The sequence below is a fragment of the Vulpes vulpes genome, chromosome 12 (genome assembly GCF_048418805.1).
Source record: "Vulpes vulpes isolate BD-2025 chromosome 12, VulVul3, whole genome shotgun sequence".
In the NCBI taxonomy this organism is placed as follows: domain Eukaryota; kingdom Metazoa; phylum Chordata; class Mammalia; order Carnivora; family Canidae; genus Vulpes; species Vulpes vulpes.
Genome location: NC_132791.1, coordinates 112,009,160 through 112,022,860, shown reverse-complemented (window position 1 = coordinate 112,022,860; position 13,701 = coordinate 112,009,160). Strand labels below are relative to the sequence as shown.

At 48.6% G+C, this 13,701-nt stretch overlaps 2 protein-coding genes across 25 annotated transcripts in view; one reads left to right on the top strand and one right to left on the bottom strand.

The window, feature by feature from the left end:
• Positions 1–1,978, top strand: part of GRAMD1B (GRAM domain containing 1B) — a 234,556-nt gene extending 232,578 nt beyond the window's left edge. For all 19 annotated transcript variants that reach the window (XM_072729482.1, XM_072729495.1, XM_072729493.1 and 16 more), the window contains one exon: positions 1,443–1,978. In XM_072729482.1, coding sequence (XP_072585583.1) covers positions 1,443–1,532 — 90 coding nt within the window. In that variant the 3' untranslated portion in view covers positions 1,533–1,978. The remainder of the gene's footprint in view (positions 1–1,442) is intronic.
• SCN3B (sodium voltage-gated channel beta subunit 3) overlaps positions 1–13,701 on the bottom strand; it is a 36,883-nt gene that overhangs the window by 4,342 nt on the left and 18,840 nt on the right. The window contains exons 6-7 of one of the 6 annotated variants that reach the window (XM_072729502.1): positions 12,057–12,136; positions 7,793–11,690 (exon numbers count right to left, since the gene is read on the bottom strand). The exons of 3 other annotated variants lie outside the window; for them this stretch is intronic. In XM_072729502.1, the coding sequence (XP_072585603.1) occupies positions 12,073–12,136 (64 nt within the window). In that variant the 3' untranslated portion in view covers positions 7,793–11,690; positions 12,057–12,072. Of the gene's footprint in view, positions 1–7,792; positions 12,137–13,701 lie in introns of those variants that run through there. 2 more of the 6 variants (XM_072729501.1, XM_072729503.1) reach the window with 2 other exon arrangements.

Here is a 13,701-nt window from a genome sequence, read left to right as displayed (position 1 = left end):
TTCCAGTGGCTAGAAGTTACAGGGAAGGGGGGCTTTGAGTCATCAGGTAAAAACAGACCACCTAGAGTCGAGCAGCCAGTAATGGGATGAGCTACTTTAAAGGACTGAGACTCTATCACCACAAGTACTAGAGGGGTGACAAGATGACCTCAGATAAAAATCTTAAAGTAGGAGGCGGTTGGACTGGATGACCCAGTTCTCTTACAGCTCCAGAATTCAGTGTCAGGATGGGGCCCCTTATAATGGTGAGCATGGGGTGGTCAGATTTACAGCACGGTGGACTCAACTCTGTAAGCGTCAGGGCAGGTGTTTTGATTCATTCTCTTTCAAAGCAACTTTTTTTTTTTTTTTAAGATTTTATTTATTCATGAGAAACACACAGAGAGGCAGAGACAAAGGCAGAGGGAGAAGCAGGCTCCCTGCGGGGAGCCCGATATGGAACTCGATCCCAGGACCCCGGGATCACGACCTGAGCCAAAGGCAGACACTCAGCCACAGAGCCACTCAGGTGCCCCTTAAAGCAACTTCTAAAAGAGAAACAGCAGATCCCTTTGGAGCAGAGGGTTTGTAGAAGAACCAGAGAGAACAAAGAAACCTGTAGACTAAACGGAGAGACTAGAGGATCTCAAAATCCATGACCATGTGCCCATGAGACCTTAACGGTGTTGTGATGTCTCAGAGCAGCTCACTTGGAGACGGTATTTAAATGTGTTGGGGTATGAAGGGCCCGTTTAGACTCTTTGCCATGACCTGACAATGTCAGTGTGGCTGTTTCTTAAAGGGGGCTAAGAAATTCAGTCAAGGTTAATTCCAGGATCTGGGTAGATAGCTAGAAGCCCTCTCAGTTGTCACTTCTCTGCTTGTCACCCAGGGTGTATGTTGCCATCTAAACACACGAACCGATTAGAGCTGACCCTGTTTGCAGGGTCCCAATGAGTGGTTTCCAAGCAGCCAGGAAAAAGAAAGAGGATGATGAGCCAAAGTTGGGACGTGTTCTCGCCCACGATGGGGGAGATTGGAATCGGCAGGAGAGATCAGAGCCCCAGGCTGGGGGGGAACAAGGTGGCAAAATGCACAAAGATGGGAGTGCGGTCTCCTCGGGCGCGACGGGGAAGCCACACTGAATGAGAGGCAGCTCCTCTGGGCCCTTAGAGCAATCGAATGCCCTGAGAGAAGTTTTTGGTTTTGAGAGAGAGAGAGAGAGAATTCTTCATTTAGCAGCACAGAGGCCACCCATCATTAGGACACAGCGAACCCCACCCTGGGGGTTCCCAGTGCCGGCTAGGTTGGTTGCCCCCTTTCTCCTTTCTCCCGGAGACTGTGTCCTATGGGATCCCCCGTCTCAGGCTCCCTCAAACCCGCTGGCGAGCCAGGGCACCTGCTGGACGGAGGAGCCCACTGAGGGCCCATACCCGGGGCTGGCGGGCTTCCCTGTCTTACAGATGAAGGACTCTCTCATCAACCTTCAGAACGGCATCAGGTCCCGCGACTACACATCCGAAAGTGAAGAGAAGAGGAACCGTTATCACTGACCAGGCAGGAAGAGGGGCAGCTGCAAGAGGCCCGTGCAATACGTGTACATAGATCATATAAATATATATATATAAATATATATATATACAGAATATAAATATATATATATTATATACAGATTTTAAAAAGAGATAATGCCTATGTACCAGGGAGAAGGAGCGGGACCGCCTCCTGTGCTGGCCGGCGGAGGGGCCGAGGAGGGCAGGGACCACCTCTCAGCACCGACCTCCCCTGATCCTCCTCCCCCATCTCCAACCCTCCCCTTGTCCCCCCCACCCTTCCCCTCGCTGGCCGTTCCTGGCTCTGAGAAGGGAAACGTTGTCGAGCCAAAGTTACACCTGTGAAGACCCCGGGGTCTCCCAAGTCTCCAGGGGCTTAAGGTGCTTCGTTCCCAAAACCCCTCTTGATTTGTTTCCAAAATAAAAGAGAATCTTTTCTTCCCTTCCCCACGCTTCCCCAGGTATTCTCTTGTGAACAGGAAGCATCAAAGGCAGGTGCCCAATCTAAACTCTGCCTCCTGAGCCCCCCAGCCCCTCCGACCCCCCTTTCTCTGGACCATGCACCCCCAGTCAGGCGGAGGGCTGGAAGGCTGGGAAGGCTGCCCCTGCGAGATTGGGCCTTGTAGCTGCAGGCTCCCGAGGACGTGTGCGGAATGGTGTCCCTCCCCTCCCCACAATCACCCCTGCACCTTCCCCTCACCCCTGTAAGGGTATGGACCCCATAAGGGCTGGGAATTTCTTCCTTTCCCACCCCTCCCCTTCTCTCTGGTCTTCTCCCAGGCTGGATCTGGGTGAAGTGTCACTTTTTAGTGCCTAAAGCCCTATTTTTTCTCTGTGCCTAAGAGCACATTGTTTATTAGCCAGGATGGAGCATTTTTGATCCTGTTAAACCCCCTTTTTAAGTGGTCGTGAGCAGGTCGGGCCTGTGGCTCTAATTCCTAAATTTTGAGCTGTCAGTTTGATTTCCAGGATGAATCAGGGTGTCCTAGGGACGTCCGGGGTTTGAGAGAGTGAGTGCCACCCTAGCATCGTGCGGGATCCTGGGTTCACGCGGAGCGCAGTGTAAGTGATGAACACCAATATCCAGGTGCTCACTTGGCTGCCAGCATCATGTACGCTCAGGGAGGATCCAGCTTTGGTGAAGCGAGACAACCAAGACACAGTCCGCACATGTTAGAAGACCTAGGCCTAGCTTTTGGAAGGAATGCATTTGGCAAAGGTGCGAAAAGGCCGAGAGAGTCTCTGCCCCACGGAGGCCATTCCAAATCCTGTTACTCAGACTTGAGAGCGGGAGTTCTGGCAAAGGGGGTGCAAAGCTTTCTCTGGTCTCAGGCCTCAGAGACGTATGAGATCCCGAAAGAGGAGAAGGAAGATCTTAGGTTAGGAAACTGAGTCATCCTAGGGCCATTTTGGAGTTGGCTCGCTAGAGCCACCGTGTTTGTCTGACCTCCTGGGGCCCTTCTGGGCACGGTTACCATTTTTCCCTCACTAATTGCTACCCCTCCACATAATGACCAGAGGAGTCCTGCCAGCCCCAGACAGAGCTCACAGATCCTTAGTGGGGTAAGGATCGTACCAGTTTGGCCAGGAAAACTCTTCCAGATTGCTTGTTCTACTAGGGGACCTCTTGCAGTGAGGGGCTGAAGGAAAGGAAGACTTTATTGCTGCTTTAGCCCAAAAGAAGAGCAAGTCCTGTTCTTCTCTTGGTATAGCCTGAGCATCCCACTATGACATTAGAGACAAGTTGTTGACTTTTCAGTCTACCCGAGAACTGTTATTACCCCAAGGGCAGGATGAGAGACAGAGATACACGCCCTAGGGAAATAGGCTGAGAAGGCTCCATGGAATCAGCTAGGATGGATATCCCTCCTCTGGGAAGGAGACATGAGGGATGGAGTTGAATGTAATCCTCGTGATGGGTGCATGGGCCCACAGGTCAGTGGGTCACTACTCATTCTGTCCAGGACTTTGACCAAGAGACACCCTGGTGAGAGTCAGGGCTTGTGGGCCCTGGGGCCAAAGAGGGACGAACAGTGAAGGCTGCTAGAGATTTTCGTGTTGCAGTAGCCAGAAGCCAAAATTACACTCAAACTTTTGAAAGCCGAAGTGATAAATTCTCTAATTTATCCCATATGCAATTAAATATTTATTGAAACCGTTCAGTTGCTGACGGTCCCATGGCGGAACCTTCTGGGTGACTTACAAAGGGTTTTCTGCTGGGAGTAAAGTGCTGGACCTGGACCTGGCTGCACAGAATTGTTGTGCTCTTGCTTTACCTCTTTGGCCATTCCAGGGAGGAGTAGGTGACAGGGAGGGAAGGTACTTAGTGTGTCCAAGAAACTCATGATTTCTGGGGGGTTTGAACCTGGGAGGCAGTGTGTACATATGGGGAAGGCCCCTTGGTTGGCCCCATTCCTAAGAATCATGGATCTCTTGTGGGTGCTCTCTGTTCTAATAATGCTATAAAGTTTCAAACCAAGAAGAAACCCAACACCTCTGTTCACTCTCAAACAAAAGCTTCCCTCCCCCCCCCCCCCCCCCCCCCGCCCCGATTCAATAACTTTTCCAAGGAAACTCAACCCTTGCAGAGAAGTCTGGGAGTGAAACTGATAAATAATATTGCAGCTCAAGCCCCGCAACTTGACTTGTGCCTGAGAGCATTAAAACTACCACCCTTTATGCTCTTTCTTCCAGACAGCGCTTTATTTTTGTTCATGTGAGAACTGGTCACATGGGAATCATTCTTTGAGGATTCCTGTGGTCCCATTTGAGAGCTTGCATTCAAGAGATTTTGCAGTCTCTAACCAGGCAGAGAAGAGCTGTGGGGTCCCTACTTCACTCCACCGTACTTGAAGGAATTAACAGGATTGGCCTTGGAGCACCCATTCATGTCTCCAACTCCTCTCTCTCCCACTCACCTCCGTGGGACAAGAGCAGCAAGATCAGTGACTTAAAGCTCTCCGTTAGAGCACAGGGCTGGGTTAGGAGACCTGGGCATGAGTCCTGGCTCTGCTCATGGACAGGCCACTTGCCCTCCCTGAACTGCAGTATCCTCATTTGTAACAGGAAGGGGCTTAGGCTAGACCGTCTCTCAGATACGTTCTAGCGCGGGCGTTGTCTCGGAGGCTGGGTCAGAGACTGGCAGGATAGAGCCTTCTCAAACTTGGAGGGTAATCTAAGCATTTAGATGAGTAGCAGGGCAGCAGCAGGGTTCCCAGGAAATCCAGGGTAGTTAAATTTTCTTCTTTATGGGCCAGCAGGACTAGGGAGGCCTAGTGAGGTAGAGAGAGGGAGATCAGCTTTTTGTATTCCCCAGTATTAACGTAGGAAGGTGTTTCTTCCTTTGTTGGCCTAGTCTTAGTTTGGGAAGGGACATTCTCTAAACTAGGAGGAAGAGGATGGCAAGAAGGGCACCATCTTGGATGAAGTTCATCTTTTGTCTCTAGGCAGTGAAGCCTTTCATCTGTCCATCCTTGCTCCTCACTAGAAGAAACACTGGAGAGAAGTCATTCCTGGCCATAGCACTTCTCTTCTGGCTCAGTCCAAACCCTATTGGGGTTTGGATTAATTGTGAAGCTTTGGCTAAAATCCTTGGGTTGCCTTAGAGCACTGACCCTAAGAACCTGGGATAATAGGAGTGGGGAGAGAGGGATCAAGAAACCTCAGGAGGGACGTTGCTTGGCTAGGAGTGGCTTCTCTCCGTGTTCCTGTCCCTGATCCAAGCTTGGACCATGTCTAAATCGTTTTCGGGCAGCATTTCTAGGGTGTAATTTTGGAGAAAGGACTAAGGGGAAGAATCTTTCTGGACTGTTTGTGGTCTCAGAAGGATGCTTTCTGTAGCCATACTATGCTGCTGCTTTAGCTCTGCAGGGCAGCCAAAGCCAGTCCTTCCTCCCTAGGGCCCCCGGGTGGCAGGGCTGTGATCTCCCTCCCCACACCCCCGGACCCCACCTGCCCACTCCAGTAGCAAACTTGAGAACCTGTCTTCCTGACTCTCCTCCCCTACCCCTTGTCTCTAGGCTGTGGGACAATCATCCCATCCACCACTTGACATCCTTATCCTCACCCCCCAACCTCCAGCAGGCTGGCCCCACTCCCTCCACCTCTATGTTTTCTTTCAGAAGATGTGTTTTGGGTCCGAGTGGAGCGTTTTTCTGGAAGGCCGTCTCTTAACTCCCCTGCTTCCCTAATGTGGAATGGGAATTTGCACAAGGTGTAGAGAGCGCCCCTTCCCACCTCTCTGCCCAGCCTTGTTACCTCACTCCTGCTCCAGCCATGGCTGTGACGGGCCCAGCCAGCTCCCTGTCTTGGTGGTCTGTGCAACAGCTCAGGGGTCTTGGGCATTGTTTTCTGTTGTGACCTGAGGTCCTCAGCAGGCCTGGGAGCCCGGATTGGAGCCTTGGCTGCTGGCAAGAAGCATCTTGCCTGCCAAGAGGAGCTGATGCCAGATGATCTACCCGACATGTGAAAGCGGAAAGCATACTGTCATCTCTGCCCCTTGGTCCCCTTGCTTCTCTCAACACAGTGAGACGCTGCAGAAGCAAAATGGTGGCCTCTGCTCCAGGCAAGACAGCTGGCTCTGTCTGGGGAGTTGGCCCTGGGCTTGGGTGCCATGTGCTGAGATGGCGTAACAAAAGCAACCATTTTTTTGCCAACAGTAGTGTGGCTCCCCACATTTCCCTATCCTGCACTCTAGGGCCAGACCACTCTCTGCATGGACCAGATCATCTTCCCAAACCCATGGTGCTTTTTTTTCCCCCACTCAACCTAGACTCCAAGGTGGGGAGAGATGGGTCAGAGGCCCTAGTGGCCCCTGGGTAATCCTAACAAGGGGTGGAGTGGGGCGAGGCAGAGGGAGCAGCCCCCAACACCTGCACTGGGCCATATATGGGAAAGAACACAGGTTGATTGCAGTCGAGTTGTCTGGCCACGTGTATTTGGATCTATAACTGTACTTTGCCTGGCGCTGTGCGCAAGGTCTGAAAACTTAACTGCTATTACCTAGAACCATAAATGGCTTCCCAGCCAAATCTTAATGTAAAGTAGCTAGAGCCATGGAAGTACAGTATGAATTAAAAGAAAAAAGTATTGAACTACAAATAATAAATGGTGTGTGTGTGTTTATTGCTCGATTCATGTGTTCATCATCCCAAATGTTTTTGGTCCTCCCGGATATGGTGAGGGCAAGGCCCAAGAGGTGTGTGTGTGTGGGCATGCTCATACACATATGCACAGCCATCTGCCCAACATATAGGACGCCTTTTCCTGGGAAGGAAGGCAGCCTGATAAAGTCAGATGTGTGTGTTTTTAAAGATTTATGAATTGGAGGGTATTATGCTGAGTGAAATAAGTCAATCGGAGAAGGACAAACATGGTCTCATTCATTTGGGGAATATAAATAATAGTGAAAGGGAATAGAAGGGAAGGGAGAAGAAATGGGTAGGAAATATCAGAAAGGGAGATAGAACATGAAAACTCCTAACTCTGGGAAACGAACTAGGGGTGGTGGGAGGGGAGGAGGGCGGGGGGTGAATGGGTGACGGGCACTGAGGGGGGGCACTTGACGGGATGAGCACTGGGTGTTATTCTGTATGTTGGCAAATTGAACACCAATAAAAAATAAATTTATTATTAAAAAAATAAAGATTTATGTATTTAGAGCAGGAGGGGCAGAGGGAGAATCTCAAGCAGATTCCATGCTGAGCGTGGAGCCCGACTTGGGGCTCGATCTCCTGACCCTGAGATCACAACCTGAGCCAAAACCAAAAGTCGGATGCTTAACCGACTGCACCACCCAGGCACCCCAGTACTATTATTATAGGAGTATATTATCATATGCTGTGAATCCCAAGGATAGTTTCTTAACTTTTCCCTTTTGTGCCTTGGCGCTTCCAGGAATGTGGACATTGAGAAACAGCGTTGCCTTCCTTGTTAGCCTAGACTGGTCGGGGGTCTGGCCTCTCCCCTCATTAGGTCTTCCTTGGAGTTATCTCCTCACCACCTGGTGGGAAACTTACTTAGTGTCAGGCAGGAGGAAAGAAAGGTGACTGTTGTGTTCCTTTGTATTTGGGGAGGGAAGGAAGAGAAGGAAGCCTACATCACACATCGTATTTTTTAATTCTAGACTATTAACTGCATTTTTCGTTCTCTGGGAAAATATCCATCGATGGTGAGTTCAGGAATTGATGCAGACTGGGGAGGGAGGGAGGAGCCATAGTACGCATAGCAGGTACACACAGCAGAGCCAAACCAGAGCAAGCTGCATTTAGAGACACTTTATTGACACAAACGGTATTTCCTGGAGAACACTACATACTGGCATTAGGTTGTGGAGAGCTTGGGTGATAGGGAACAACATTTCTAGAGTTCAGGAAAAGGTTGGCTGGGGAAACCGAGAACAAGCAGTATGAAGGTGACAATGGGGCAAAGAGATCCATCAGGTGCAAGAGTTTGCTAATTGTGTTTGATGGTGTTTCTCAAATCTGCAAGCACTCGTGCTTCCACAGCCCCACCGCCACCCCCCATCACACACACTGCCATCAGATGCAGCTCTTGCCGGATGGTGATTCAGGGGAAAAGGGGGTTATTATCAGCTTTGAGGCTTAGCTGGTCTATGGTAGGGCTTAAGTCTGACCTACCACAACTCAGACTTGCTTCATGTGCTTATCTACTGGGTCCTACTACAAACTCAAGATAGCTCAACACCAGTTACCTACCACAGTGGAGTTTCAGAGATTAGGAAGAGCTTGGATGGTGGTATTTCGCAGACCTAAGGCCATGGGGTACACTGAGGCTCCAGATTGGTACTCGAGACAGAGTGCATGTTGAAATGCAGAATGGATGAACATCGGAGGATGAACACACCAGTACTACTCAGATACACTCACGGAGACTAGGTGAATTCACTGGGTTGGGGAATTTCATTTACAAAAGGAGGGAAGAGGAAAGCTTTTTTTGGTGTATTTTTCCACTTCTGTGTTAACTGGGGGAAAGGGAACCAAGATCTGTTCCGAAATGTGTCTGGCTCTTGCGTCTTCCTGCAAAGATGCCAATTATACAGCCTCTCCCCTCTGATGTCAGGTAGGTTCACAGATTCTGAGTTGGGTGTGCTTTCCTTTTTTGATCTAGTAGTTTTGTGGGGAGAGGAGGGAGCTACTATCTTAACCATTCACTGCTGTACATGTATCTTCAGCATATTCCTGCTTTGAAAAAGTCCTTTTCTACTAACCTGTCTAGTTGGGCATAGACAGAGAAAGCAGAAACTCAGAGAATCAGAAATCTGGGTGTGGGGGTGTTGGGGGACAGAGAAAATAAAGGATAATGCCTTTAAACAGAAAATAAAGGTTGGGGTAGGGACAGGCTCTGTCAATGGTATTAACATGCAGGAGTCGGGCTTGTGCTCTAAGTCTTCAGCTGGCAGTAAAGGTCAGGAGGGCAGGGTGTCTACAGCGCCAATTGAGTTGAGCAATCAAGTTCTTGGCTGTTAAGCAGTAGGAAAAGAAAATTCAGACCCAGCCTTGCTTGGCCTTTAGTGTTATTTAGGGATCAGTCATGGGAAATATCCAGCACCAAGACAACAGATGGGGTTCCTAAATTAATAGTAGCCCTTGAGAACATTTCTAAGCCCTTTAATAAGAACAACATGCCAGATGAATTTTCCAGAGCAATGCACATTTGGTCTGGGTCCTTGAGGAATATGGGGAGAAATGGAGAGTGGGGAGGATCTGAAGCAGGTTGGGGATCACAGTACCCTTAGTTTTGTAGTCCTGATCAAGTCTCCCAGGAAGGAGTTGAGTTGCAATTCAGGAGAAAGAGCGATGTGCAAACCAACCAGAAGGAGAAAACCAAAACTAGACAGACCCTCAAAGCACACTTGCAAGCAGCTGCTAGAAGCAAAGTGGCAGAGGAGCCGCCGAGTGGGGTTGGGGTGAGAGACGTCCAACACCTCGGGACATGCAAGACGGGCGAAGGTGAGACAGCTCTCCACTTAACCAGCTGTACGAACGTAGGATGTAAAGCTGCTCGGCCTCAGGCAGCCTCAGTGTGCTCATCTGTTACTTGGGTATCAGTTAATACCCACGTCACAGGGCTCGCTGAGGAGAACTAAGGTAGCAGAGACGAAAGCACTGTGTAAGCCAAATGGCTCTAATGACAGAGTTGAGGATGGGAAGGGTGGAGAAGTTAAGAAAAAGAAAAGAAGAGGGAAGATACCTTGTAAAAGATAAATGGCCGGGGGGGGGGGGGGGGGGGGCGATGATAGGTGCCATTGAGCTCATTAAAAACCACTTAGGAAATACCTGGGTTGGGCTTTTTAAAAAGAAAAAAAGGCTGCCATCATGCATACGGCTTGATTCGGAGTGAGATGCATCATCTACTAGAAGCAAGAGGACGGTAGGCTGGTAGTAAGTAGCTGCTGCGGTAAGCTCGGCCACCCGCAGCCATGGGGCTGGGAGACCTCACACCAATCTGCGCCCATCTTCCTAACTGCAAAGCATGAAAAATGATCCATATTCTGTCCCCTATGTCAGAGGAAGTGTGTGGAAAATCACCGCTGAGAAAGGCCTTGAGTTTACTGCAAGTATTTTCTTCAATAAAATTGGACTTTGTAGATGTGAACAGGGACTTGTTTCAATTACTCCCCCTAAGGATGGAAGAGTTGGGAAAAAAAAAAAGTGTTGGGTGAGGCCCAGCGCCAGCGGAGTGTGATCTTTCCCCATAAGTCCCCCCAGATCTGAGGGACCTCTCACTCGCTGAGCCCCACCACTTACAAGCTCTCATATCCCATAAAGCAGGCTCCCCCTTCCTCCTCCCTAGGTGCTCAAGGACATCACCCTTGGACCAGTCACTCAATTAAAATGACACGAGATGGTAAAATTTTTCCAGCGTGCCTCTGCTCTCCCCAAATCCACAAAAAAAAAATACCCCAACAACTAGACATCATGGATTCACAGGTGAAACGTTTGGAAGCCACCAAATCTGTCCTTCTTGTCACTTCACTCATTCACACATCATCCATCTGAGACTAAAAAGCACATTTCTTAGTTTAAATATTCCCAGATGCAACCTCCTGCTGGAGGATTTTTCATGTTCACAAATGTTTTGCCTAAGGAAATTCTTCCAGTGTACCCCATGTCCTGCTCCATGCCTTTCGGCCAGCTTCCGGTTACCTGGATCCATCAGTTAACCTCAGCCGGGCACTCCACCCCTGTGCTTGTGAGAGAGGCATGGCCGTGGCCAAGCCCAGTTTCAAGATCTTTTTAAAAACGAAAGGATCCCATCTCCGAAAGTCTCAACTGGGCAGCAACCTCAGGCTTACTATGCTTCAGTTTATCCTCTGAAGTCTCTTTAGTTGAGCTCAGTCTGAGGCCCAGTTGTCTCCTATAAAATGAGGAATAATACTGATCTACGGGAATTCTGAGAGGAAGAATGTAGGAATTTCTGTTCCAATGCACATTACCCTAAGAGGGTTAGGAACACGTTGTATGACTTTTAAGAGCCACTTCTGTCTTTGGCTTCTTGAAGGACTGAGCCCAACGTAGGCCTTCGAGAGACCTAGCCCTATTGGGATCTAGCCCTAGAATACCAAGTTCCGAGAACATTGTGGTCCATGCTTAGTAAATTTTCTATCACCGAAGAATCTAGAAAGGCATGCTTTGCTCTGATGCTCTAGTAAGTGGGCCAGGAACGTGAAAAAACTGACTTCAAGGAATCCCACACCACAACACTCTTATTTTAACCCGAATTATTCATTCCTGCTTCCTTCCATTAAGACATCCATTCACTTGCAGCAGTGAAGAATGAGCCAGTTCCAGCCAGTCAGAGACAAAGGGATGTGCCATTTCCAGCATTTGTACAAAGTCATTCAGATCGCAGGGAAGAAGGCCAGTTGGCATGGGAGCTCCTCGCTTGAAAGCTGGGACAGGGCGAGCTTGAGTCGGTGTAGAAACGTAAGCTCCTCAGTTCTGGCAAAATCTTCTGGTGTGTAGAGGTCTGATGGAGTCAGGAAGTCAGAGGTGAAAGCTCAGAGGTGAGCGGATGCATGATGAGTGAATAGAAGGAGGGAGGCAAGAAGGGAAGCGATGTGGCCCATGGGGCACCCTCCTGGTGCTGTTGACAGCACTGAACCTGGGATATCCAGTCCTTCAGTGTTCAGACCACCTACCAATGATAAAACAACTCACTCAGAATTTCCGGCCTGGCTCCGTCCAGCCCAGCCAAAGACTCTCACCAAATCCACAGTCCTTACAAGAAGGGAGTGGGGGGATGACTTTTTGTCGCTGTGGTAAGAAGTCCAAGTTGCTCCAACCCTCAGGCCAAAGCAATTCACCTTCTGAAGGGCTTGACGTAGAGCTGAAGGGCTTGACCTGGGCATCACTGAAGTAAAGAAATACCCTGAGGGTGGGGACTCTGGGTAGGGTAGAAGTCTAAGGGGTCAGATTGAAAGTCACTTGGATGTGGGTAGACAGAGCCACTTGGACAAGCAGCCATCCTGATGCCACTTCCCTGCCCTTCCCGGTACATCACCTCAGGCCTGCCCTTCTTACTCCTCCACGGGGACCGCGGAGCTCTCTTTGTTCTCTGACGGGATGGCAAGATAGTCAGACCTGGAGGAGGACAGACAGGGAAGGACATCAGTACTTTTGTCCCCAGGGGTGGGAACCCAAGGAAAGGGAAGGAGCGCAGAAACCAGGATGTCTGCAGAAGAGCTCTGCATTTCCTTCTGCCTCTGGCTCCCAAGAGAAAACCAGAGTGGCCCTTGCAGCGGGGACTAGAAGACTAGGCGTTGTTTCTCTTTTTTCCTTCCACTAGCAATGCATGAATCTTCCTATTTATCTACACGGATCTAAGGACCCCCTGTTGTTCAGTGAAAATGTCGCGCCACACCAATGGGTGTGAAATGATATTTTAGAGTTGCTTTCATATCCATTTTCCTGATTATTGCTGATGGTGTACGTCTTTTCATAAGTTTTTAGGTGGCGTGGGTTTCTCCTTCTCTAATTTGTTCTTTGCTTGTTGACATATGCCTTTTTCTCAGGGATCTTTCTTTCTACTTTCTTTCCTTCTTTTATTTTTTTCTTTTTTAAAGATTTATTCATTTATTTTAGAGAGGGAGAGGCGGAGGAAGAGAGAGAATCCTGAAGCAGTCTCCCTGCTGAGCATGGAGCTCGATCAACACAGGGCTCGATCCCAGGACCCTGAGATCATGACCTAAGCCAAAATCAAGAGCTGGCCGCTGATCTGACTGAGCCACCCAGGATTTTTCTTGGATGGTTTCACGTCTTGAAAATATCTCCTCCCAGTCTCTTGTTTGTCTCTAAACTTTGCTTATGGATTCATGTCATGAACAATTGGTCTTCACACACAGTGTTGTGAAAATTATCCTTCTTCCCACTCTGTGCCTCTGGTATTTGAAGAAATCCGCTCTATCCTCAGGTAATGACGATAGTGTCTTATATTTTCCTTTCATCGAATTTTCAAGTTGCACATTTTACCTTGTCTTTAAATCCACTTAGAATTTATCTTTGTTTAGTGTGAGAGATGGGGGCTCTTATTTTCTTTACCATATGGATAAGGCATTGTCCTTATACTACTTATTAGAAAGTTCATTTTTCCTTCTGTAATTGTGGGGCCGCTTCTGTCATATATTAGTTACAGAAAATTGAATATATGTATTGATCTATTTGGGAGGCTCTCGGTTTTGTTCTCGTTGTCCGTGCTGTATGCTTATGTCAATATCAACAAGTTCTTTAATAGCTCTGTAAGAAATCTTCATATCTGATAGGAAAAGCTCTACCAGCCATCTTCCCTAATATTGTTCTTTCTTTGATATGGGCAAACTATGGCTCATGAGCTAAGAAAGGTTGGAAGGACTGCAAACCAAGAAGCAAAACCAAAGAGACCCTGTGTAGAAAATATTCACTGTCTGGCCATCACTTGGTTTGGATTGGTTTTGGCCCTCTGGTCTTCCACTTGACTTTTAAGATCCACTAATTGAGCTCCTTGAACAATCCAATAGGTATTTTGATTGAAATGTCATTGAATTTACAGATTAATTTCAGAGAGAACTGTCCTGTTTTGCATCAGTAGGTTTTATTCTCCCATTTATTTAGGTCTTAAGTCTTTCAGTAAAGTGTCGTAATTGTCTCCTTAAAGGTCTTGCACATTTTTA